Raw genomic sequence first — 24,255 nt, 5'->3', positions numbered from 1 at the left:
TCAAGCTCCTCTCCAGTGGAACCAGCTCCAAGTTTGTGTTCGGGAGGCAGACACCCTCTCCACATTTAAGAGCAGGCTAAAGACTTTCCTCTTTGATAAAGCTTATAGTTAGGGCTGGCTCAGGCTTGTCTTGGATCAACCCCTAGTTATGCAGCTATAGGCTCAGACTTACACCTCTCTCCTCTCTCCTCCTCCTTTTCCCATCTCTCTCTCCTCCTCTCCTTCTCTATCTGTATGTATTTATGTCCCTTAGATGCATGTTACTAACTCACCCTCCGGGGTATCAACCCCGGAGTTGTGTCTGTGTCTCTCCTCTGGCAGGTTGTCACTATTAAAGGTTACGTCTGGATCATGAATCGTGGCTGCGCTTGTCGGTCCTGCATGACGCCCAAGTTAATATTTATTTTTTGGAGCCACCAGGAAGCGTTTTTGACATCATCCTGGATTCATTCATGGATTGTTCACAATGATGTCAAAGAGTATCTGCTATTTCCCGTATAGTTTATAGTTAGTTAAAATTACTGTAGTTGTAGATGAACTGTTGCCAGAAGCTTAGCTATCTTATAATCTATGTAGCGTAACATAGGATCTAATATTTTCTGGTTATTATTTGATTAAATGACAAATGACCTGACAGAATTTAAATAATGCTGGTGTGGAATTCAAATAATTATTAATAGAAATATTGTGAAGAATCCACAAAATCTATTGGAAGAGTCACAACATTACAATATTTACACTCATAACACAAAATAATGTTTATTTTTTCGGACTTTTCTCTATTGTTGGCTTTTATCTTGTGAAATACTGAATACTTTCAGATCTTCGTGCCTCACAAAGTGCTTCTAAGTCTGAGATAGAAAGATAAATTGTCTAATTGCTTGTGTCCAGACTAAGGTGGTAACCTGATGAGGCCTCACAAGTAAACATTGCTTAATTTTAAACGTGCCAAAAAGGTTGGGAACCTCAAGTTTAAGGGACTGTATTCTTGTTTATGCTCAGCAGTGTCTCTACTGCCGATGCAAATAAAACTCATTTAAAGTAGAACAGAGAATACTGACAACATTTATAAAGTATTTTTTCTTTATCCCCTTGTCAAAAGGACAAGAATGTATTTCAAGGTGTCGTTAACCTCACATCTAAAATGATTGGACATCATAAAGGTCTCTTGCTCAGCTTAATACTGAACAAGTCCCCATAAAGGCATACAAGATAAACAATGACACCACACATGAATACTTTAAATTAGTGCTTTTTGTAAAAGATCTGCGTCTGATGTTTTTCCTCTTCCACCAGTCTGCGTCAGTATGTGTCCTCCATCTGTCATCAGACGAGAGTGGACCTCCAGCATCCACCTCCAGACAGCTGCAGAAGATGTCTCACCCTGTCACTGCCATGTCACATTTACCGTACACGAGACAAACCAAGTGAGCCAGGGAATCCCCAGTACGTAAAGAAGATGACGTTCTAAGATGCTGTCCTCCTGATACTGTATGTTGCCCCTTTTTCACCCTCTTTACCCCCTGTGTGTCCCTCAGGTTTGCAGGTCCAAACAGGCTGGAACCTGCTTCATGCTGGGAGGGTGGAGCGGGCAAACTAGGGTTGGGATATCCCTGGCTCAAGGTGTCCCTGGTCGATAGGGCCTTATCTGTGTGTGGGGTACAGCGCTTCTTTGGGCCTACGTAGTTTCATGTGGGTGTTCCCCGCCATCTCGTTCTCTTTCTGCTCTTTTCATCCGGGCTCACTTTTTCACTGGGCTCATCGAGGCTGACAGAACAGAGATCGCCGACGAGGATGGGAGTACCTGCATGCAGGTAGGGGTGTGGCATCCTCTGGACAGGGGTCAGACACACTTTGTGGCATTGCTGGATTAAAATGATGGATATCCTGTATCCTTATAGGAGAAGAGCATATTTAAAAACTTTAACGTCTTTGCCGTGCTCGTAAGATAAGGGAGGGAGTTCGGCTTGAATTATTTTCTTGATCCTAAATTGTTTTTAAAGGAAAATAATATTATACTTTACAAACAAAGATGTTTGTTTCAAGAATTGTGAACTGGTTTGAGGTCAAGGTTTAGTGGCATTGTCATCTTTGATTTTCATAACTCATATATCAAACCCAATTATTTTGGCTCCATGCTTAAATATCTGTAAGTTCTCAGGTTTACAGGGTGAATAATTGTTACCACTAAATGGAAATGTCTTGATAATCTTTTAGATGTGTCTTTTTAAACATTACCATCAGTCACTGCTGTAAAGTGAATATTGTGAAGATGCTCTATTTAGCTATCTGCTCAAATATATTTTCAATTGCACATAAAAAACAGGCTTGTTTAGTTGTTTGTGTAATTTAACTGCCGTCCACTAAAATAAACGTACAATGTCAAATTATGAGAAGTTCTGTATTTTGAGTATTCCTGTCTAAATGTAACAGTGTTGTATTACTTGCTGTCACAGTAGCTGCATTTACATTCTTTAATTTTTAGAATTACTGAAGGAGAACAGAGGTCTCTGGTGGAAGAAGGGTGTAACCCAAAGATAAGGCTCTGTACTTCTTCTATTTAAACTATCACGAAGTTCATATTCTCAACGGCTGGTCGACTATCTGTCCTGAGCCGTGGCTCTGCAGGCAGACTCAGAGCCTTCATCAAAACCACCTTAAAGAGGCTTGAAGCGGGCCTTATGGGTCTCTGTAGTGTCTGAAACATCTTCCTCAAACCTTGTCAAGTTGGCTAGACAATAATGGTGCTTTTACTGTGATTTTTACAGGAATATGATACATATTTATCACAAATTCTGTGTTTTGTTTGCTGTAGATGCACCTGTTTGCATTCAAAGTCAAAACCCACACTCACAACTCACAAAGATAATTGACTTAAGATGTAATATTAATGGTCCCCATTGAGTAATTGGTTATTTCTAATTGTGTTGTATCTCATATAATAACTTGTTTTTTTTATCTTCATTCATTCTTTTTCTGTTTAGGGAATGTATAAAAGTACCTGAGAGTTCAACATCTAAAAAACATCAATGGAAAAGAATTTCAGTTTCGAGGTATTGTTGTTTTCTTAAACACCTGTAACATTAAGATTCAAATACAACACACAGCTGCTACAAGACATGTTGTAACATCTCACAGAGGAAAAGGATCGTGGTCTGTGGCCTTTGATGTGTTCAATAAATCATATTTTCCCTACATCGCTCAATTTTCATCCAACTTTCTTCTGTTAATTCTTCCTCAACTTTCCTCTTGTATAGGGCAGTGACACGTCCTATGAACACAGCGAGTCAGCCTTCCCTTCTCCCGTGAGACTGTGAGTCCTTTCTCTGTTCACCTCTCTGTTTCAGCAGTACTTCATATGTTCTGTAAATGTACGCAGGAATTCTGCATCATATTTGTGATAAGACAACTGAGCACATCAGTGCTCCCATGACGTCACCTGTTAAGATGAACTCACAGAGAATCAGTTCAACCAGCTCTACGAGGCATTTCAGCCTCTTTCAGCCTCTCAAATATGGAGATTTCCTGCTTTTCTCTGTTTTAATATCATGTTAAACTGAATATTTTTGGGTTTTGGAGTGACAAAAAAACAAGACATTTAAACTTGATACCACTTTTTTATGTCCGATAACGTAACCTTGAGTATCTGCCGATACCGATAACATTGCGACATTCAAAATTAAATTTAAAGTGCAATTTAGACTAACAAATCAATTAAAGCTCTTTCAGAATTGGCCAATATCGGGCAGATCAGCTTGAATTTTGAGAAACCGGGATGGACATTTTCCCCTATTTTCTGACATTTTATAGATCTTCATCAAGAAAATAATAATAAAAAAGTGATGTGTCTGCTGAGTGTGTATATAGCTAACTGTTTGCTAACATGTTCGCCACAACAACTGTTTAAGGTTGATCATTTGCAGCTTGTTTGCACTGCCCCCAAGTGGTAAAAAAAAAAACACACACACACACACACACACACACACACAAACACACACACACACACAAAATGCAGGTTTAAGGTGAATGTCGTGCTGAACTCCCCACGCTTATAGTTCCAAAGCGTTCAATCCATCTAACTATAAAAACAATACTGAGTATTTACATACATTTAACTTATAGACACAATTATGGAATAGTATTTTCAGCAAAAAAATCAAATCCAAATGTCCTCTCCTAATCAGGGCTGAATTGCTCGCGCTCATCTTTAGTCTTTATCGATGTTTTCCACACAGGAGCGGCATCTATGACATAGAGGCGAGAAGGGAGGAAGAGGATGAGGAGAATGAGCCGTCTGTGGAGGCCATCTTCATCCCCATTGATTCAGAGGGTAGGTTTCCCTCACAGGCCAAGCAGCTTTTATATATTATTATATACATATAATATATGTTGATCTTATAGAATATGATGCTTTGCTGGAGATTTAACTAACAAACAGAATATAAAGGAGTTCACATGAGCACAACCTTTAACATCTACTGCAGTAAAATGCAACATCCACATTAAGTGATATTAATCCATCATCAAAGCATCATATATAATAGTAAAAACACTTTTACTGCACAAAGAATACTTTTACATTTCATAATTGAAGTACATTTAGTTGATAGTACTTACATACTTTCACTTGAGTGAGGTTTGACTGCTTCCTGTCTCTTTATTCCAGCTTCTCTGAACCTGAACACCAATGCCACCACAAGAGGAGATGCTCAAGTTAGTCGACATTCTTCATACTAATCAGATATAAATATTCATTGATGTAAACCAACACTGGTGTGTTTATTAACTAACCACATTGCATTACCACAGGCGTATGTGGAGCTGAATGAGCTGCAGGGCAACACCTGGCAGGAGACTGGCCGCTGGGTGGGCTACGAGGAGAACTTAAACACCGCCACAGGAAAATGGGGTCCTTCTCATGTCTCGCATCTCTCCTTCAAGAGCCTGATCCAGCTCCGCAAGACCATGTCCACAGGTGACTTTGCAACCTTAGATGCACCTACCATACGATAAAATCCAACTTGTTTTAGTTCAGTGAATGTAACCGGTTGAAATCTACTCAAATGTGCTCAGGCGCTGTCCTCCTTGACCTGAATGCCAGCAGTCTGTCTACTGTGGCTGAGAAGGTGGCCGATGAGCTGCTGAACAAGAATGAGATTCGTGCCAGTGATCGTGAAGGCCTGCTGCGAGCTCTCCTTATGAGACGCAGGTAACCCACGAGGGCTACTATTTCTGTTTCTTTCTACAAGATGTCAGCCATAACAAATGTCTGCAGCATGCACTTTATTCTCATTCTATTTGACCTTCCAGTCAGTCTGCAGGACCTGTGGTTACTCCCTCTGGAGACGTTGAGATGCAGACCTTTTCTGTAACCAAGAAGGTATACAGTTTGTGTTTTTATACAGTTGTATCCACCTTCATCAATTGTACAGAAGCCCTGAGAGGCAAGTGAGAAAAATGATTTGGGTGATCCATTTCTTCTAAATTGGATCTTATATGTTTTGTCTCCTGTGTTTACGATCAGAACAGATTTGTTTTGCCAGGACAATCTTTCTAAATTCCTATTTTCTTTAAGGCGTCTGTGACACAGGTGGAAACAAAAGTTGTACCAGGATTATTTTCCTAACCCATTTTTATTTCATCTGTGAGAATTAGCCTGTTTCACAGATTAAAGAATTTAAAAAGGTTATCCTGGCAAAACCTTTCTTTCACCTGTTCTTAAGGAGAGACATTTCTTTTCTCACTTGCCTCTTTTGGGTGATCATCAATATCATATGAATGTATTTACATAACATTATTCTTGCAGAGAGACACCTCTGACAACATGGAGGCTTCAATTGTCCTCTCAGGTATGTTCATGTAATTCAGATGCAGTAATGTGTCTCCATGTGTGGTTCTGGAGCAGATATGACTAAAAGAGTGGGGTGTGTTCTTCGTTAGGTGTCCTGGAGATCCTGCAGAAACCAGTGGTGGCTTTTGTGAGGCTGAGTGACTCTGTGGTGATGGACTCCTCCCTGGAGTCTCCTGTCCCCGTACGCTTCATCTTTGTGCTGGTGGGCCCCAGCCAGAGCGACATAGACTACAGTGAAAGTGGCCGTGCCATGGGGGCTCTGATGGCTGACTGGGTGAGAGAGAAGAGAAAGTAGAAAGAGAGGAAATAAATCGCACGTCAGCAATGAGATAACGCACCAATGAGTGGTGGCCTACTCTGTGAATAATAGCTTTCTGTTCTCACAGGTGTTCTGTCTGGAGGCCTTCTTGGCTCAGAGTGAGAAAGAGCTGACCAACGCCATCGCTGACTTCATGGACTGCAGCATTGTGATCCCTCCCACTGAGATCCAAGATAAGGGAATGCTTGATCCAATCATCAATTTCCAGAAGAAGATGCTGACTGCCAGAGTTCGTCCCATTAACTCTGGTCTTGCCTTTGGTGACAGGGTCAAAGGTCAGCATAGTTCCCAAAATGTCAAAATATTCATTCCTTTTTTTTCAGTAAATGCAAGTAGATAACAAACGTATGTCAAATGTGTGTTTCGTTTGTGTAGTTGAGAAAGCTCCAGAGGAACCTCGGGAGGACCCTCTGGCCCGTACAGGCTATCCTTTCGGTGGGATGGTGAAGGACCTGAAGCGCCGTTACCGGCACTACCTCAGCGACTACATAGACGGTCTGAACCCTCAAGTCCTCGCTGCCGTCATCTTCATCTACTTCGCTGCCCTGTCCCCGGCCATCACTTTTGGAGGGCTTCTGTGTAAGAGAGAGATGCAGATAGAGAGATGTGTCTGATATTTCAGGCTCAATTAATTTGCAGGAGTTTGTTGACCTTTGACATTATTAATACTTCTTTCTGTTTGTCTAACTCCAGCTGACAAAACAGATAAAATGATGGGCGTGTCAGAGCTTATGATCTCCACCAGCATCCAGGGTGTCATCTTCTGTCTCATCGCCGCTCAGCCTGTCCTTGTAATCGGCTTCTCGGGACCACTGCTGGTGTTTGAGGAAGCTTTTAGCGCTGTACGTATGAGTTGTCGACGGAGAAGAATTAGGGACAGGCATAAAGGGGGACCGTTTTTCTCTTATTTTGCATTTCCTGAAATAAATCTTCTATTAGCTTTTTTATTTCTTCTAAATTACCATCTATTTTTCTTTCTTCATCCCATACTAGTTCTGCAAGTCCCAGGGCATTGAGTACATCGTGGGTCGTATCTGGGTGGGGATGTGGCTGATAGTGATCGTGATCATCATTGTGGCCGTGGAAGGCAGCTTCCTGGTCAGATTCATCTCCCGCTTCACTCAGGAAATCTTCTCCATCCTCATCTCTCTCATCTTCATCTATGAGACCTTCAATAAGCTCATCAAGGTTTCCTCACCTCATCGTCTTCAGACACCATTTTGCTGTAATTGCCTCATGTGTTGTCTCTTATTCTGATGCTCTGTCTTCTCATCTCCTGTTGCTCAGATCTTCGAAGCCCACCCTCTGATTCTAAACTACGATCATGTGAACTTGTCACTGGAAAACCCCTTCCACACGATCATCACGGAGCACTCTGTGAGGGATCATTTCGGCAACATAACCATTCATGAGAAGGAGACTGAAAGAGCCTATCCCAACACTGCCCTTCTTTCTATGTGCCTTATGTTGGGTTGCTTCTTTGTTGCGTACTTCCTCCGTCATTTCAAGAATGGTCATTACTTCCCCGGCCCGGTAATCTTTTTTATGTCCAGAGATTGTGTCATTTTGAAAAGTAGGTTCTGTGATTGTTTTTATTCATGGTGTACTCTGGTGTCTCACTAGCTCCGTCGTATGATTGGAGACTTCGGTGTCCCCATTGCTATTTTCATCATGATTGCTGTGGACATCTGCATTGCGGATGCTTACACTCAGGTAAGTGTTGCGTTGTGGTTAGTGAAGTCATCCCTTTTCAAAAAACAAACCAATCTTAAGCCTTACAGCATGTGCATTAAAGGTACTGGACACATGGGGTCATATGAAGGATGTATCCATAGTCAGTGTATTACTACCTACAGTAGATGGCAGTTTGGAGAAATGCAGTTTCCTCAAAGTTTCAACTTTAAATGCTAGAAAAAATAAAAATCTTTCTGCCCTCATTGTTTTTCTCCTTATACCTGGCCCTAATACTCTTCCATAGATACATCAGATAAATGAAAATCATCCTGTCCCCTTGTAGAAACTGGTTGTGCCGAAAGGTGTTGAGGTGAGCAACCCCAAAGTGAGAGGCTGGTTCATCAACCCCATGGGAGAAAAGCAGGACTTCCCCATCTGGATGATGGTCGCCTGCTGTGTACCAGCACTGCTCGTCTTCATCCTCATCTTCCTGGAGTCCCAGATTACTACGTGAGTGACACTCTAAAGTAACGGCATTACAGTCTGCAACATTACTCCGTGTGAAGTTAATGAACCCTGTTGTTGTCTGATTGCCAGGCTGATTGTGAGCAAACCTGAAAGGAAGATGGTGAAAGGATCCGGTTTTCATTTCGATCTGCTCCTCCTGGTCATCATGGGGGGCATCGCCTCTTTTTTCGGGGTGCCCTGGTTGAGCGCTGCCACTGTGCGATCCGTCACCCACGCCAACGCTCTCACTGTCATGTCCAAGGGCCCGAAACCAGAGATTGAGAAGGTGCTTGAGCAGAGGATCAGTGGGATGCTTGTGGCCATCATGGTTGGTAGGTGCTGCCATCTACAGTGCTGAAGCAGACACAGCACGCTTTGAATACATTTCCATTTTCCTTTAGAAGTATAATTTGTAACATTTCAGCATTTGTCTAAAAGCAACGTATATATATTGTTGAGTTTTGGACTTATGCCAAATGTTTCCAACAATTTTCACACCTAGAGAAATCAGTAATGTTAATCAAGGGAACGGTACGTCTAACTTGTTCGCCTGTAATGTGGTAACGTGGTATCCCCTGCATGCTTTCTGTGATTTCCAGGTGTTTCTATCTTCATGGAACCTCTTCTGAAGATGATTCCAATGACAGCCTTGTTCGGTATCTTCCTCTACATGGGTATCACCTCTCTGAGTGGAATCCAGATGTGGGACAGGATGCTTCTGCTGATTACACCAAAGAAATACCATCCTGCTGTGCCCTACGCTACCAGGGTACGCAGCCTCCAGTGTGTCCATGGTCTTATGATCCACTGAGACTGCATATTGTAGAGTTGAGCAATTGTCAGAGTATGAGACAATTGGCACAGACATGTAAAAGGCCCCTCCACATAGAAGCAAGACACCAAGAGTTTTGCATCTTTTTGGACTTTGCAGTCTTTTTACATCTGTTTTTTAGTCATTTATCATCTTTGTGGCTATTTAGCATATCTTTGTAGTCGTCTTTGTGGTTGTTCTGTGTCTCTTTCTGGTCATTTTGTGTCTCTTTGTGGTCGTTTGGCTCTCTTTTCAAATTCCAAATTCTAACAGTCACTTCCAACAAAGGCTCTGGCCCAGGTCCCCTCTGACCCCTTGGCCTGTTCAATAACCCCTCTATACACAAGACTGTCACATTGGATTGAATAGGCGTTCTTATTTTCACTTATATTTCAGTATTATTTAGCCTATGACAATCTCCCTGTCAATCATCCTAACATAAATAAACATTTTTGATACTTTGGCTCCGTGTTCCCCTGCTAACACTCTCCTCTGTTGTCACTTGTGCAGGTGAAGACAATGCGTATGCATCTCTTCACTTTTATCCAGCTCATATGCCTGGGTGTCCTGTGGGTGGTGAAGATGAGTCCCTTCTCTCTGGCGCTGCCTTTTGTTCTCATCCTCACCATCCCTCTGCGCATGTTAATGACCGGCACGCTCTTCTCTACCATGGAGATGAAATGCGTAAGTACCTCTCTGCATCACTCACAACATATTCCGTGCATACATTAACGTTTTTGTATAATACGTAGGATTCTCTGTTGTAACTGAATTAATTTGCGTTGCAGCTGGACGCAGATGATGCCAAAGTGACATTTGAGGAGGAAATTGGGGTAGATGTGTACAATGAGTCCCCACTGCCATAAACAATATCATTAATGTTTCATTCACAAACTGTCACATTCACTCAATTCTCAAATGCCAATAATGATGTGAACATTTAATATAGGGTGTCTTTAAAAACACATATTTGTAAACATATAAAGTTTTAAACTTTTCTGTTCTGTTATTATTATTTATCTTGAAAGGAAATGACCTCTCATTTCTAGAATGCATACATTAATATACCTACTTAGATATTGAGTTATGTTTTGATCCAGGAAAACAACATTTGATTGATTTAAATGAGAAGTATTTTTATTTGAGACGTGAGGCGAAACCATTTATAGTATTGTTTTTTGTGCATAACTACAGTATAGCTTTAAAGTGACTACAAGTGCTGCCGCATCGTAGATCTGCCCATGTTATAATAATATGATTCCACTTAACCTAAAGTTCACTATTTAAGTCAAGCAACGCTGATCTATTCAGCCCTTTACATGCGCACAAATGTTTTTTATTTTCATGGGATTGCCCCACAAGCCTTTGTCCCATACAGTAGCCCTTGATCATTCAAAACATTGTGTTTTAGATTGTGTTACATGAGTTTGCCTCATTTGATGTGTATAGGATGTGTAATGCACTTACGTCTGGTTTTAAGTGTGTAATTGCTTTCATGATTTTAAAATAGGATGAGCAGTAATAAGTAGATAGTGGATGATGAGATAAATTGTTGGAGCAGATTGTTGTACTGATGATATAATCAGGGGGAAACTTATTTGTAAATGTATCTTTAAAATGCCTGTTCATGTGTGTGTGTGCCTGAAACACTGAACATGCTTGATTGGATTGTATGTATTCTCACTTTATTAAAAATAAAAACATCCATTTAAGTGCTTGTTTTTATTAATGCATTAGAAAATACAAGATTTCACATGACTCACAGCTTACTTTTGTAATTGTATCCTGCAAAAAAGAGAGGGGTGTTCACCAAGAGGCCTGCCACTCAGCTGCATGCTGCCTTCAAGGTTATCAAGTAAACTCCAACCTCTCAATATTCCTACTTGAGAAAGAAAACATAGACAGTCATAAATACTTGTGTCATGAACTAGAAAATGTAACAAAAAATATAAATTAAACAGGATCTCGATTTATTGTGAAATGGTTGTCAAATTTTGCTCAGACATTGTTTAATAATTGTATTTAAATGGGATTAAACCCAGATTAAGTTTTAAAAAACAGACTCAGTAGGTTAAATCCTACAAATCCTTTACAGATACCAATAACACATCAAAATATGTCGTATATATGCAGCACCGAAGTGTAAATAAATAAGACATTATTGAATAAATAATTAAGTAAATAACTACATACAATGGAATGAAATTATATAATATATATATATATAATTCATTACTTTTTCAAACTCAGTTCATTATTATGAAAAGTTATTTCATTCTGCTTATGTTCAAAATACCTTATTACAGGTGAGCTTTATTTATTTCTATTTATCACTTTACTTATTTCATAAAGCTATTTTCATCAAGAAGTATTTAACTGTCAAATCAAGACAAACAGGGCAAAACCAAAAGTGTGATTGAATGTTGCTTCAATTTGAATTAGTAGCCAGACCCAAAAATAAACAGTAATTGAGAAAATAAAATGTAGACTTGGAAAAAAATTACTTTTATTTTTAATTATAAATTGATGGATGAAATGATTTATCAAAAATAATTACTTTCCAAAGTATGGTCATATTTATATCTTTGTTAATCGTATTATTTACCACAAGTATGTCTTATTTATTAAAGGCCTCTTTGAACACTTCATACAAACAATCTAATTCTAAATGTTTGTGCATGCTCTTGTGCAATGATGACAGCATTTCCGACAGCAAGGGAACGCAGCACAGTTTAACAAGGCAGAGTGCCTGAAAGCCATTTGTTTTCTCTGAATCGGACTGACTGGATTGGGCGGCCGGGAGTTCCGCCCACAAACACACAAAGTGGCGAGGAAAGAAACAACATGCTGGGCCAAAATTAAACTGTCAAACGGCCTCTTACTACTTGGTAAAAAAAAAAAAGGAATCGAGAAATGTGAAAATGCATGTAGGCTGCTTCGAAGACCTATTTGAGACTTCTCTTTAAAGTGGGAATCTGGCGTTGACATAATAATAAATTATTAAACTTTATATATATATATATATATATATAATATATTTTTATGTTAATTATAACGTTATGGGAGTATATGAGGTGAGTTAGTTGCACTTAAATAAGACAAACATTGACTTTCATAAAACTTTCCTGATGAAAATATTCGGGGTGCAAACTTCGGTTGGAGAATAGACATGGTCGGTTTACGGGAGTAAAAAAAAATAATCTCTCGGTTGGGTTCAGAAACAACGGAGCGAGATCGGAAAAAATGGATGTCTCCGCGTAGCAAAATGGTTGGATGGAGAGAGAGGAGCTGCTGCGCGTTGAGTGGAGGGAGACGGCGAGTGAGATGGAGGCGGGGGGGAAGGACCATCTCTGCGGGGACTGGAGCCCAGGACCGACGGCGCAGTGCTGGCTATCGTTCAACCCTCCCCTTCTTCCTCTACAACGACACCGAGACTCACGCCGAGAGACAGGTAAGCCAACAAAACAAACGCTCGGTTTCATAATACGGTGAAAGTGCGCGATAAACTAATCAGAATAAGCGTCTAAAACCCGCTAAATCTACCTTTTTAATGTTTGAATGTGTTTATGTTTAACGCGCCTCGGTCGGCAGGCTCTTTGTAGTAGCGAAATAAACCGACCGCTGTGGCAGGGTACAGACGAGGTCGGCCATAGCCGAATTTCTTGTCCTCTACAGCGGGGAAGAAACTGGATGTAAGACCCGGAGGTAAATGTGGTATTTCACCAAAATTACACTAAGAGGATTTTTTATGATAGTTTCCGTAATCTAAACTCGACAATTTGCGATGTAACTGGGGTATTTTCGTGTGAGAATTAACGGTGGCTTCCGCGCGGAGACCTCCATGCGGCTGTTGGCGGAACAGCCAGCCGCCTCTCTCGGTTAGCCATCAGGGATCTCGGTTTAATATCTCACCGTGCAGAGACTCGCCCTCTCTCTCCCCCTCTCTCTCTCACTGACTAGCCCAGAACCACCGACGACCGAGCTCCGAGAACCCGCCTTCTTGTTCTCGTTTATACCCTTTTGGATCGAGGGAAGAGAGTCTGCAACGCCCTGGCTTTAGTTTTAAGCTCCGTGTTTTTGTGTTTGCAGTGCGCCATTGGACCTTGTCACGGTAGGTTTCCTTAGAGCAGAGCTGAAGCATGGCGGACCTGGAGCTGTTTGTCGCGCCAGCGAAGCTTCTCAGCCTCGGATGTTAACATGTTTCATTTTAGCGTTTATCTAACAATTTAGGAGCATTTTAACCGCGTAATATTGTAGCCGAAACCATTACCAGCTACCGTTAACATGAACTCGTTTGAAAAGTAAGCTCGAGGCTGTAACGTTTGGCCGTAAAAAATATTTTCCATTTTCTTCTTTCTTCCTGCGCCTCCGCAAGTCCTTCCTACCCACCACCATGAGATGCATCTCGGACATTATAATTTGTTACAAAAAGTGTAATTTTCAAAACCACGGTTAAGTATAGCATTAATGTAACAACGTTTAACGTTAGATAACATAACGGTTAACCAACGGTTTTAAATTATTTGTTGTTTATAGTAATCCCAGGTCTACCCCCAGGAAACAGGATATTCTTAATAAATGCAGATAAGCCCGTAGATTTGTATTAAATGCTAACGTTTTTTAAAATGTATTACTTTAAATATGTTTAGAGAACATTTTTAAATTCAGCTTCATTTGACGTAGCAATTTGCCCTTGGCCGTAATGCCTCAGCTCACAATGTTTTTTATCATCCATATGTTAGATTTTTCATGAAATTGAGAAAATATTTTATGTTAAAACGACTCCAGATGTACGTTATTGCAGCTTTTTGGTTACATAAATGGTGATTATCGACAGTTTTCATGTAGCTAGGTCACACCGTGATCACCACAGTGAGCTGGGGCCATCAAGGACACGATGAACAACAAGCAGCCGCCATCATTGGAGCACAGCTCGGCTACGCCTCGCTGAAGAATGCTCTGGGTTGTGCACTTAAATCTCGACATTAACGGCCAAAAATCTTAATAAATCGATCTGTAAACAATCTTAAAACATATTTATTAACTGTAAGCTAATATTATATTGACTTCGATCCATTGATTCAGTCTGAGCAAACATTTTAAGAGAAGATTATAGGGTTGTATGGCGGCGCTAGATCCGCGGCCATCGGTGGTGAGGCGCCTCTGCCGAGTGGCGCAATTTTGGCTGCAGTGCTTCCAAGCCACCATTCCGCCTTGTCGGAGACCGAAAGCAGATCCCCCATCCGTGGTCAGCTGGTCGCCTACAGCTGCCTGTCCTTCCACGTCCATTCGCTTCCTCCTTCCGTGGATCCTCCCCAACCTCGACAGAAAACCATCCATTACCGAGCGGACCGGGGGAGAAAATGGTGGCTCCTGTATGTTCACGATACTTTAGTTGTGGACTAAACGACCGTACTAATACGTTAAATTCCGGCTGGCAAAATGTTCTCGACGGAGACTCGTGTTGTCTAGTTGTGCTAGTTGAAGCCCTCCGCAGTGTTATTTGAGATTTGAAGCCGTCACAAGCAATAGCCTATGTCTCACCATGTAGCGTAAACGTTTAAGGGGCGGTGTAATGAACATAAACCATTATGTCGAGGTGAATTTAAATTCCACCACTTGAACATATCCGAGTTTTACTTTTATATCACAGACTAAATCACTCTTTTATGAATAATATACACTTGAAAATAATATATAAAAAAATAACTTGTGATTTTTTTTTTTATTATTCTGGTTGTAGGAGCAAAGTGTGAACCTTCATATTATGGATTGCAATGCTTTTCTCTAATACAGTTAATGTGTTTGATAACTTTTTTTTCTTGCTTTTGTAGATACAAGACCGTACACCCACAAATGAATGGAGCAATGGAGGCAACCACCCAGGACATCAAAGGTGTGGTTTTGACATGTACGGAAATAATTTAATTTCTAATGACAATAAATCTTCTATTGTAAAAACTTAGTTTTTATGTACTTTACAGGTCACTGTAGCATAGAGCTTCAATGATTAGTCAACTAATCAATTAGTTAATGGACAGAAAAATAATCAGCAGTTATTTTTTTGTCGATTTAATCATCTAGGCCCTACTGTAGACATTTTAGCGGTGACACCCTTTGAGAATAAAACAGACTAGAATGTAAGATTTAGTCACTGAAAACCCTGTGTTTCAGTGTAATACATACTTCAAAGTCACTTCTAGCTAGTTTTGTAATTTCTAAAACAGATGAGCAGATTTATTTTTGTGTCCTTTCGTTTGTGTTTGTTACAGTGTGGGCACAGGATGACCTCTTAAAACTGCTGGAGGCCATGCAATTGGCCCTGCCCCAGAAAGACATGACTAAATATAAAACATCAGAGTCCCACCTCGACTGGCAGAAGGTGGCCTTCAATTCCTTCACAGCAGAGATGTGTAAGCAGAAGTGGCAGGAGGTCTCTAAAGAAGTGAGTCGGTTTTAAGTCTGTAGTGCAGTATTTGTATGGAATATGCAAGATTTAGATTTGTCTGTTAGTTAACAAAAACCTTTTCTTTCTTTTTTTAATTACAGATTCGTAAATTCCGGACTCTGACAGAACTGATATTTGATGCCCAAGACTACATCAAGAACCCGTACAAGGGCAAAAAAATAAAGGTGAGTTAAAACATGCATTTTACTCTACTAATGAACAAGTAGCAGTTATGAATAAAACTCATCAGGCTTTCACTTTTAACCCCCCATGATGTACAGAAACACCCTGATTTCCCCAAGAAGCCCTTGACTCCATATTTCCGCTTCTTCATGGAAAAAAGGGCCAAATACGCAAAGTTGCACCCTGAGATGAGCAACCTAGATTTAACTAAAATCCTCTCGAAGAAGTACCGGGAGCTGCCCGAAAAAAAGAAGGTCAGTTAAAAGCATCTGATGTGCTGCTAAAATATATTCTTTGTTTCTGAAGTTGTTCATTTCTAACAAACATCGTTTTTTCCCCATGGTTACAGAAAAAGTATGTTGAGGACTTCATAAGAGACAAAGAAACATTTGTGATCAGCATGATGAAGTTCAGGTACGAGTACTTATTACTATTATTAATAATTACTTCCTTTTTAGCACTGGGGATATTAGGTCTACACCCGAGCATATTTAAAGATGATAATTGTCTTTAACTATTGTGGAAATAAAGAGAACTACACCCGGACCTTATGGAGAGCATGACCAAGAAAGGTTCAAATACACCAGAGAAGGCCAGGACACCCCAACAGCTGTGGTACACCCATGAAAAGAAGGCCGTCCTCAAGACACGCCCGGATGTAAGTCAGAGTGTGAGACTTGTGGTGTGACGTGTTGTAATGTGCACGGTACTATTGTTACATTTTTAGAAATATATAATTGTAATCCTGATAATATCCCCATTTTTACTAAATGTATGTTTTCCATGTATTCCAGTACTCCCCAAGCCTGTTTACAACATAACACACAAAATGCACAATTGTTTTTAGAGATTCAAAGTTTCAATGGTATGATGGGACAGATGTTAACTTTCCGTGTTTAAAACCAGGCGACCACCAAAGACGTTAAGGAAACTCTTGGCAAACAGTGGACTCAGCTCTCTGACAAGAAGAGACTCAAATGGATCGCTAAGTCCCTGGAGCAGCAGAAACTCTACGAGGTAAGACTACAGCGGGGTGTGTGACATGTTGATTTTAAATACAAGGGCTCTTGTGGTAGAATAAGTAAGAGCTTTCTTCAGTGTTAACAATGTCTGCAATATTGTAGGAGACGATGCGGCAGTACATCCAGCAGCACCCGGAGTTAAACATGACCCAAGGGGATATCATCAAGTCCACCCTGACCAAGGCGGAGAGGCACCTGAAAGACAAATCTGATGGCCGACCTGACAAACCACCGCCGTGAGTCACAGCTGCAAATACGTTGTTGACACATCTGCATGATGCTGGTTGTAGACCACTGCCCTGTAAATGATATTACTATTCCTTATTTGAATAAGGGTTTGTTCAGTACCACTTTTTCATGTCCAATACCGCAACCATGAGCACCTGCCCACACCAATACCCATCTGTTACCACATCTTTCTCTCTCTTAAACAACTAAGCTGTATACAACACATTTGTTTGGATGTACTTTTGCTTAACTTGGGAAACAAATATTCTACTCTCCTAAAAACATGACACCACATCATGACTTTTTATTTCAAATGGTTCACACATTTCTAGCAGCATTTCTGATTGGTCAACACCATTCAACCGGCAAAGTGTAATGTACTGAATATTTCTCAAACACTTAATGGCAGTTGACAGATACTTTAGGCTAATGGATCACATCCCATTTATAACCCCCCCCATATCAGATGCAGTGATTGTGTCCAGTATCGGCCCTATACTGAGTGTCTGATCAGCACACACCCTAATTTGAATATAATGTGTATGTGATTTCAGAAATGGTTACTCGATGTTCTGTGCTGAGTTGATGTCGAGCATGAAGGACGTACCCAGTACAGAGCGTATGGTGATGTGTAGCCAGCGGTGGAAGCTGCTGAAACAGATTGAGAAGGACGCCTACCAGAAACGCTGTGAACAGGTCCGTGCACAATCCTCGAGGCAGGAAAAAAAAAACAGACAAAGAAAAAAAACAGTATTTTAAATTGCCATATTTGTTTTTTCAGAGGAAGAAGGAGTTTGAAATTGAGATGAACAGATTTCTCAGTGTAAGTCTTAATTTTTGGTTTCTACATCCAACATGTGTTTTTGTTGCAGCCATCAATGTTCTCATTTGTGTACAAAACAAGAATTGCAAGAATTTCTCATGTGTGTTTTCTCTGCTGTGTGTCTGTAGAGTTTGTCAGAGGAGGAGCAAAACCGAGTTTTGTCTGAGGAGAAACTAGGTTTTAAGAGAGGTGGCGCCAACAGTCCTGCCGCCAAAAAGAAGGCCTCTAGAGCAAAGGTAAGACCAAGTATACGCAAACTGATTTCTAGTGCTTGATATAATTTTTTCTTTGTTTACTTTGATCACAAATATAATTGTATCCAGAGAAATGACACTATTATGTGTGTAGCAGATTAAGCTCGAGTCCTTCCCTACATGTTAGATTCTTCATACTATTAAACGGTAAAAGTTCAATGTTGTATTGGAATTTAAATAGTTGCTTAGATGTTGTAGTATCCTTTTCTGATCTTCTCCTTCTCCATCAACTGTAGGTCAGTCCAGAGAAACCCAAAAGGCCAATTTCGGCCATGTTCATCTTCTCTGAGGAGAAGCGTCCGAAACTGCAGCAGGATCGCCCGGACCTTTCGGACAGTGAGCTCACAAGACTCCTGGCTCGCATGTGGAATGAGCTGCCCGATAAGAAGAAGGTAAGTGTATTATTCTGTAAAAGAAATGTCAGGCCAATAGAGTGGATCGCTGGAGGCAAATCATACCGATATGTACGATTTATGCTCTAATGCTCTTGTTGTCTCGGTCATTTAGGAGAAGTACAAGCGCTTAGAAACGGTCCTGAAGGCAGAGTCGGAGAGGAAGGAGAAGGAGGATCGTACTCGTCTGCCGGACCCTCCCAAGACTGCTCAGGACATCTGGCAGCAGAGTGTCATAGGAGACTACCTGGCCAGATTTAAGGTATGAATAATGTTTTACTTAGACTTGACCTACAATCTTTAAAAGGTTTGAAGAGGTTAATTATATTGAGAATTGGAGAGTACACAACAGTCACAATGCTATTAGTAATGAACTGCAGCTGTAGAATTGACCAAATGCAATGCTGTAAAATACTCTACACAAGTGCATTTAATGTGAACCTGTGTTTTGCAGAGTGACCGGCCAAAGGCACAGAAAGCAATGGAGGGAACCTGGAGCACCATGGAGAAAAAAGAGAAGATTGTGTGGATCAAAAAGGCAGCAGAAGACCAGAAAAGATACGAGGTTAGTGTCACTTCTCTGACCATGTCCAGTACAGCTCCACAGCATCTGCTTGCAGCAAGGTTATAATGGTTTAGCTTAATTTCAGAAAGGTTTAGTTTTTATATATTTAGTTTATATGTAATGTGTCAGAAGTAGGTAGCTATATATATATACTTACAAAATACATTGTTTGGATGTTTAAATCATTCATGCTGTTGCATTGATATATTAGAGCTATAAAAGAAATCATTATTTATTTTCATTTTAGTATCAGTTTCAGTGAGAGCTAACAGTTTGCTTACCTTTCCTCAACAGAGAGACCTGTGTGAGATGCGCTCACCTGCTGCTACCTTCGCCTCAGGGAAGAAGATGAAATTTGAGGGTGAACCCAAGAAACCACCATCGTAAGTCTGTCAAATCCAACGTGTCTGTGCCGCCTGTTGTGTGTGTGTGTGTTCTACTGAAACCTAAGAGTTGTGATTTCCCGCTTGCTTTTGACTTTCTAGAAACGGATATCAGAAGTTTTCTCAGGAGATGCTGTCCAACGGAGAGCTGAACCACCTCCCGATGAAAGAGCGGATGACTGAGATCGGCAGCCGCTGGCAGAGGTTAACGCTGAAGGACAAGGACCGCTACAAGAAGATCGCTGAGGAGAAGCAGAGACAGTACAAAGTCCTACTGGAACAGTGGCTCGCTGTAAGAAGGGGATGTTTGTGGAGGAGGGACATTTGTTGACATGTTGGGCACTTGACTTCTCTAACATACAGTTTCATTCTTCACAGAGCTTGTCTTCACAAGAGAGAAACACTTACAAAGAATATAATTCACAAGTAAGTCAATTATTTCACCGTCGTGTCATTAACTGGATTATAAATTGTACTGCAGCTCTGTAATGCTTTAATCTTTCTAATATCTGGTTTTTAATCAAATGTTCACCTGCTTGACGTTTCAGAAAAGGAGAACTACAGCAAAACCAGGCGGCCCCAAAGCCAAGGCCAAGAAATCTGTAAGCACAGTCTCTGTCATGCTGCTGCTTCTCCATTTGTGCATGAACAATTACTTTAATGATTCCACGTTGCAGCTGTAATTGTCTGCCATGCTTAAAAATCTCTCTTCCCACAGGACACGGAGGAGGAGGACGAAGAAGAGGAGCGGGAGAAGGCTTCCTCTGATGCATCCTCATCCAGCGAGGATGAGGACGACGATGATGATGTGAGTTGTGTCTCTTACTGCCAGAACACACAGATAACGGAAGAAGTATAAGTTGATGGTGCTCAAAAAACACATGTGTTGTTTGTTTGTTAGAAGGAGGAGGAGGATGATGACGACGACGACGAAGACGACGATGAGGCTGAAGACAAGGAGAACAAGTCTGAGGACAGCAGCAGCGAATCGAATTCACAGGGGTCGTCAGACTCTGAATCGGACTGAAACAGGCCGACGTCTTCGTGAGACGAACTGAGCAGCGCTGAGCTGAGCCAAGAGTCAAGGGAGCTCTGCCACTGTGCCAACCCTGCTCTCCTCCCACCACCAGAGGGAGCCCTGCATTGCCTCATCCACTTCACACTCGCCCACTTGATGTTGCTGCCTTGGTGATCTTACTCATGGAGGGACCCTGCCCCTATGTCCAAAATCAGTTTCATTCCCTCCCCGTTGTGATGGTCATCTCACAGCACGGGCCGCTGACGTTATGCCAAAAACAGCCGCCCACTGGTTTGGTGTTGCCGTTGGTTTTAATCTTAACTTACAGGTTTAATGGTTTATGGTTAGAGTTTTAATGTCGAGGGTAATTCATAACCTTCCAGTGTTTTATTTCATTATTCTGGTAATTAGTTGAAGACAGGCGGCACGAGATGTGAACAGGCTTCATGGAGCCAAAGAACATAGTATGGTGGATCACTTTTAGGGAGTGATGGGGGGGGAGAGAGAGAGGGGTGTGCAGGGTACTGAAAAATTGCACTCTTCAGAATGTTTCCTTATTTTTTATTTCAGAGCATTGTCGCGTTGTTCTTTATTCTCAATTTATAATGTGGATTTTATCATTTGGTTCTTAAAGAGGTGGTATTTTTTCAGGAAAAAAATCAAGCCATTATGAATGTCTTTTTGTTGCTGGAAAATTTAGAAATCTGTTACTTACCCATGTTCTCATTTAAAAGATAACAGTGCCTATATAAAGTATTCACACCCTCTTGGACTTTTTCATGTTTTATTGTTTTACAGCGCTGGATAAAGTGGATGCTTTGATACTCATTTACAGAAAGTGTGTCTTTATACTGCAACATTCTTTGTTTAAATGTGCAAACATTTCAACACAACACTGATCCTCACATTGATCTCTTCTCACCTTTAGGACGCAGCAGGCTGAGCCAATTTGCTTGTAATATCACAAGAAAAACAAATCTCTACAGATGTGTCTAAATAAAGTGCACGTTTAAAACACCTAAAACAATTGATTACAAGTATTCTCCCTCCTTAAAACATTAAGTGAATCTTTGGCAGCAGTTACAGTAGATCGTCTTTTCACATGTGGAAACTGCATTTACCCCGGCTGCTTCTTTTGCAAAACTGCCTACCTGAGGTTTATAGTGACCAGTGCGCTATTCTGCTCCGTGAAAATGTTCTTGTCTTTCCTCACCAATGATTTTTTTCGTAAACTTGTTGCAAGTTATCTGGAATGTTTCTTTTATCTTCACTCAGCTGTTGGATATTCCAGATGCAGGTGTGTTCAGTGGCCACACCTTTAATTAAACACAAGTGAGCTCCATTGAATTTGTAACGACATGTGTCTGCACCAGTCAATTCTTTCAGTCAATTCTTTTTTGTTTTATATTTGGAGTTCATTTAGATCAGTTTGAAGATTATTCTTTCTTTGAGTGTCAAATGTCTGATTGCATCCATTATGCTTCAGAGATGTAAAACAGAAAAAGGTTTCAGGAAGGTGAATACCTTTTTTTAAAGGCGCTGTAGGACCCATTGCCATGTATCTGTCATTTTACACAGTTATTGACATGTGTTGTACATTATTCTATCAGTCTGAAGCAATTGTTTGCCTCAGTGAATTCTGGCCTGACAGTAATAAACAGTGTTTATTGTGTGACCAGAGCAGTTTGTCATTGAAGGGATAACACTTGTTTTCCACGTGTGGAGTTCAGTCGGACTCTGTTTTTAAAGAATACATCATACAGTTGGTTTATGTCTCTTCTCTGAACCGTTGTTTTACGTTTATCGTTTCTTTGAGTTAATAGGTTTGTTTTTAATTGTTGTGTTCTGATCCATCTGGAATCATTTTGTGGATGTCGAACTGAATGGTATTCATCACATCTTTGTTTTTGTTTTGAATTTTTAATGGTATTGACTGTAATCCAAATGGGTTTTAGTCCGATGCTTAATCCCAAAAAAAGTGTGCACTTAATGTAAATGTGTCCCTCCTGTGTGAGTTTGTGTGCATGCATGCACATAACTGTGTATATATGAGGGTGTGAGTCTTTCTTTGCTTTAATGTGTGCTGTTTTTACTGTTTTCGTTGCATACCATGATTTGACTGCAGCGTGCATGTTTGCCTGTGTGGGGACGTCATACCAACACCATGAATGTAGATATTGTTAAATCTTTTTTTTTTTTTTAAATGTCTTTAGTAGTTTTTTTTCTGCTAGATGCTGTCTTGTCATTGACAAGACTTCCATGACTGTCATTGTGGGTCCACAGACGGATGAGTACATGGCAACTATTAATAATCTGTTATTAATGGGCTGATTTTGACCATTTTGAATCATCACTGTCTAAAACAAAAACCATTGTGGACTATTTAAATAATTTGGGGAGGGAATAAGACAAGTGATTGCTGGTATTGATAGATGGAAATTTGTAAAAGGGAATTGGGGAAGTTGCCAGAAGAATTGGGGTTAAAAGCTGTTGTAATTTTCCCTGTAAATACTGTTTTTGTATCGAGTGCTTATTGTTTTGTTAGTGCTTTAATTTGGCAAACCCACTTCTGAGACCAGTGAGTTTTTCACTCACAGGAGAATTTTGGTGTAATTCACCTGTTTTAGTTGTTTCTTCTCCCTTATGTTGGTTTATAGAGATATCTAAGACGGCAAAGCTTTACAAGTTTGTACTGCTGGTCATTTGACAAAATTTGATGTTTTCTATAGCTGAGGTTGTTCTTATGTCCTTGTAGTTCAAGTATTTGGGCAAATAAAAAAATATCTTTAACAGTTTGAAGTGTGTGTTCTGTTTTACCCTTGTATAAGCAGACAGACAATTAGCTGATCGATCAAAATAAAAATAAATCTGAAACTTTTTTTGACCATTTAAGTAATTTATCAATAAAACATTTCCAACATTTACTAGTTATGGCTTCTTAAATGTTAATGTCTGTATTTTATGTGTTGAATTGTTAAAACTGAATGACTTCCTCTATTTTCCTCCCATTTCTCAGGATCTCTGTGCAACTTGTACAATTAGTCTTTTCTGGAATACTGGAAGACTCCAGATTTTCTGTATGACAAAGTGTTTTGGGTTGTGTCCCCATAAAACAAAACAATATCTTCATATGCCTTCAGGTGTGATATGTTTAGGAGTCATGACCAGTTTAAATACAATTATTATCCCTTCTCAAATTGTTTATTTTTAACTATTTTTACAGACATGAAATGGTTGAAGTATCCAGTATATGACAAAAAACTTGATTAGGAAAAAGTCAAGAAAATATACATAATTTAGTGTAAGTAGGGGAAACATTTATGTTTTAAAACTAGTTTGTGACAAAAGACCTCAAGATTATGAAAAAAGGATGAACCTTATTGTACTGTAAAGGAACTGACTGAAACTAGAGGTTCCTGAAGTTCTGGGGTGTCCATGTGTCTGTGTATGTGCATATTGTCGTTACCGATGACCTCATTCAACTGCTCAGTCACAACTAATTGATCACAGATAACGACCGAACTCTCGTACTCATTTATTAATGTCTTAAGCGGATGGTTACTGTCCCCGACCTGCATCAACACTGTCAGTAATACCGGAAGCCCGTTGATTGTACCTTCAAAATAAAATCACCAATAGGGCCTTAGCTGCGTCACAAACATCTACTAGCAACCATAGCTTTTATTGGCCTGTCTATGAAAATATTGGCTAAATATAGATGGAATTTCTTTTTAAAAACTTTTACCACTGGTATTGCATTTCAGAAGGAAATATATA

At 40.2% G+C, this 24,255-nt stretch overlaps 2 protein-coding genes across 8 annotated transcripts; both read left to right on the top strand.

Moving 5' to 3' along the window:
* Positions 1 to 1,660: 1,660 nt before the first annotated feature.
* On the top strand, positions 1,661 to 10,874 carry slc4a1a (solute carrier family 4 member 1a (Diego blood group)). 2 transcript variants are annotated; one of them, XM_029438341.1, is made up of 21 exons: positions 1,661 to 1,814; positions 2,985 to 3,053; positions 3,258 to 3,313; positions 4,236 to 4,330; positions 4,667 to 4,713; positions 4,810 to 4,975; positions 5,074 to 5,209; positions 5,311 to 5,380; positions 5,807 to 5,849; positions 5,941 to 6,125; positions 6,238 to 6,445; positions 6,546 to 6,749; positions 6,864 to 7,012; positions 7,164 to 7,358; positions 7,458 to 7,703; positions 7,794 to 7,883; positions 8,188 to 8,354; positions 8,442 to 8,683; positions 8,951 to 9,120; positions 9,673 to 9,846; positions 9,951 to 10,874. In XM_029438341.1, the coding sequence occupies exons 2-21, from the start codon at positions 3,030 to 3,032 to the stop codon at positions 10,026 to 10,028; spliced, it is 2,745 nt and encodes a 914-aa protein (XP_029294201.1). In that variant the 5' UTR covers positions 1,661 to 1,814; positions 2,985 to 3,029; the 3' UTR covers positions 10,029 to 10,874. The 2 variants fall into 2 exon arrangements, with proteins under 2 accessions (XP_029294201.1, XP_029294202.1); XM_029438342.1 differs by lacking the exon at positions 1,661 to 1,814 and adding an exon at positions 2,533 to 2,744.
* Positions 10,875 to 12,322: 1,448 nt separating this feature from the next.
* Positions 12,323 to 23,273, top strand: ubtf (upstream binding transcription factor). Of its 6 annotated transcripts, none has more exons than XM_029438346.1 (21): positions 12,323 to 12,613; positions 14,997 to 15,058; positions 15,435 to 15,607; positions 15,712 to 15,795; positions 15,892 to 16,047; positions 16,143 to 16,207; positions 16,325 to 16,451; positions 16,700 to 16,810; positions 16,918 to 17,051; positions 17,598 to 17,739; positions 17,825 to 17,866; positions 17,995 to 18,102; positions 18,357 to 18,512; positions 18,628 to 18,774; positions 18,967 to 19,077; positions 19,372 to 19,460; positions 19,563 to 19,752; positions 19,839 to 19,886; positions 20,009 to 20,062; positions 20,179 to 20,268; positions 20,362 to 23,273. In XM_029438346.1, exons 2-21 carry the CDS (start codon positions 15,019 to 15,021, stop codon positions 20,485 to 20,487), a joined length of 2,193 nt encoding a protein of 730 aa, XP_029294206.1. In that variant the 5' UTR covers positions 12,323 to 12,613; positions 14,997 to 15,018; the 3' UTR covers positions 20,488 to 23,273. The 6 variants fall into 6 exon arrangements, with proteins under 6 accessions (XP_029294206.1, XP_029294203.1, XP_029294208.1 ...); XM_029438343.1 differs by having other exon boundaries at positions 14,997 to 15,073; XM_029438348.1 differs by lacking the exon at positions 12,323 to 12,613 and adding an exon at positions 12,665 to 12,867.
* Positions 23,274 to 24,255: the final 982 nt, after the last annotated feature.

The sequence above is a fragment of the Cottoperca gobio genome, chromosome 8 (genome assembly GCF_900634415.1).
Source record: "Cottoperca gobio chromosome 8, fCotGob3.1, whole genome shotgun sequence".
Classification (NCBI taxonomy): Eukaryota; Metazoa; Chordata; class Actinopteri; order Perciformes; family Bovichtidae; genus Cottoperca; species Cottoperca gobio.
The sequence above is the reverse complement of the archived record's forward strand: the minus strand, read 5'-3'. Positions and strand labels throughout refer to the sequence as shown.

Excerpts from the sequence above, each read along its gene's own strand:
- slc4a1a (XM_029438341.1), top strand. The coding sequence starts at position 3,030 with ATGGAAAAGAATTTCAGTTTCGAG. Across the intron at positions 5,850-5,940 it reads GGCTTCAATTGTCCTCTCAG|GTGTCCTGGAGATCCTGCAG; the intron begins GTATGTTCATGT and ends GTTCTTCGTTAG. Across the intron at positions 8,355-8,441 it reads CTGGAGTCCCAGATTACTAC|GCTGATTGTGAGCAAACCTG; the intron begins GTGAGTGACACT and ends TCTGATTGCCAG.
- ubtf (XM_029438343.1), top strand. The coding sequence starts at position 15,019 with ATGAATGGAGCAATGGAGGCAACCACCCAGGACATCAAAGGTGTGGTT. Across the intron at positions 16,048-16,142 it reads AGCTGCCCGAAAAAAAGAAG|AAAAAGTATGTTGAGGACTT; the intron begins GTCAGTTAAAAG and ends CCATGGTTACAG. Across the intron at positions 17,867-17,994 it reads AGATGAACAGATTTCTCAGT|AGTTTGTCAGAGGAGGAGCA; the intron begins GTAAGTCTTAAT and ends GTGTGTCTGTAG.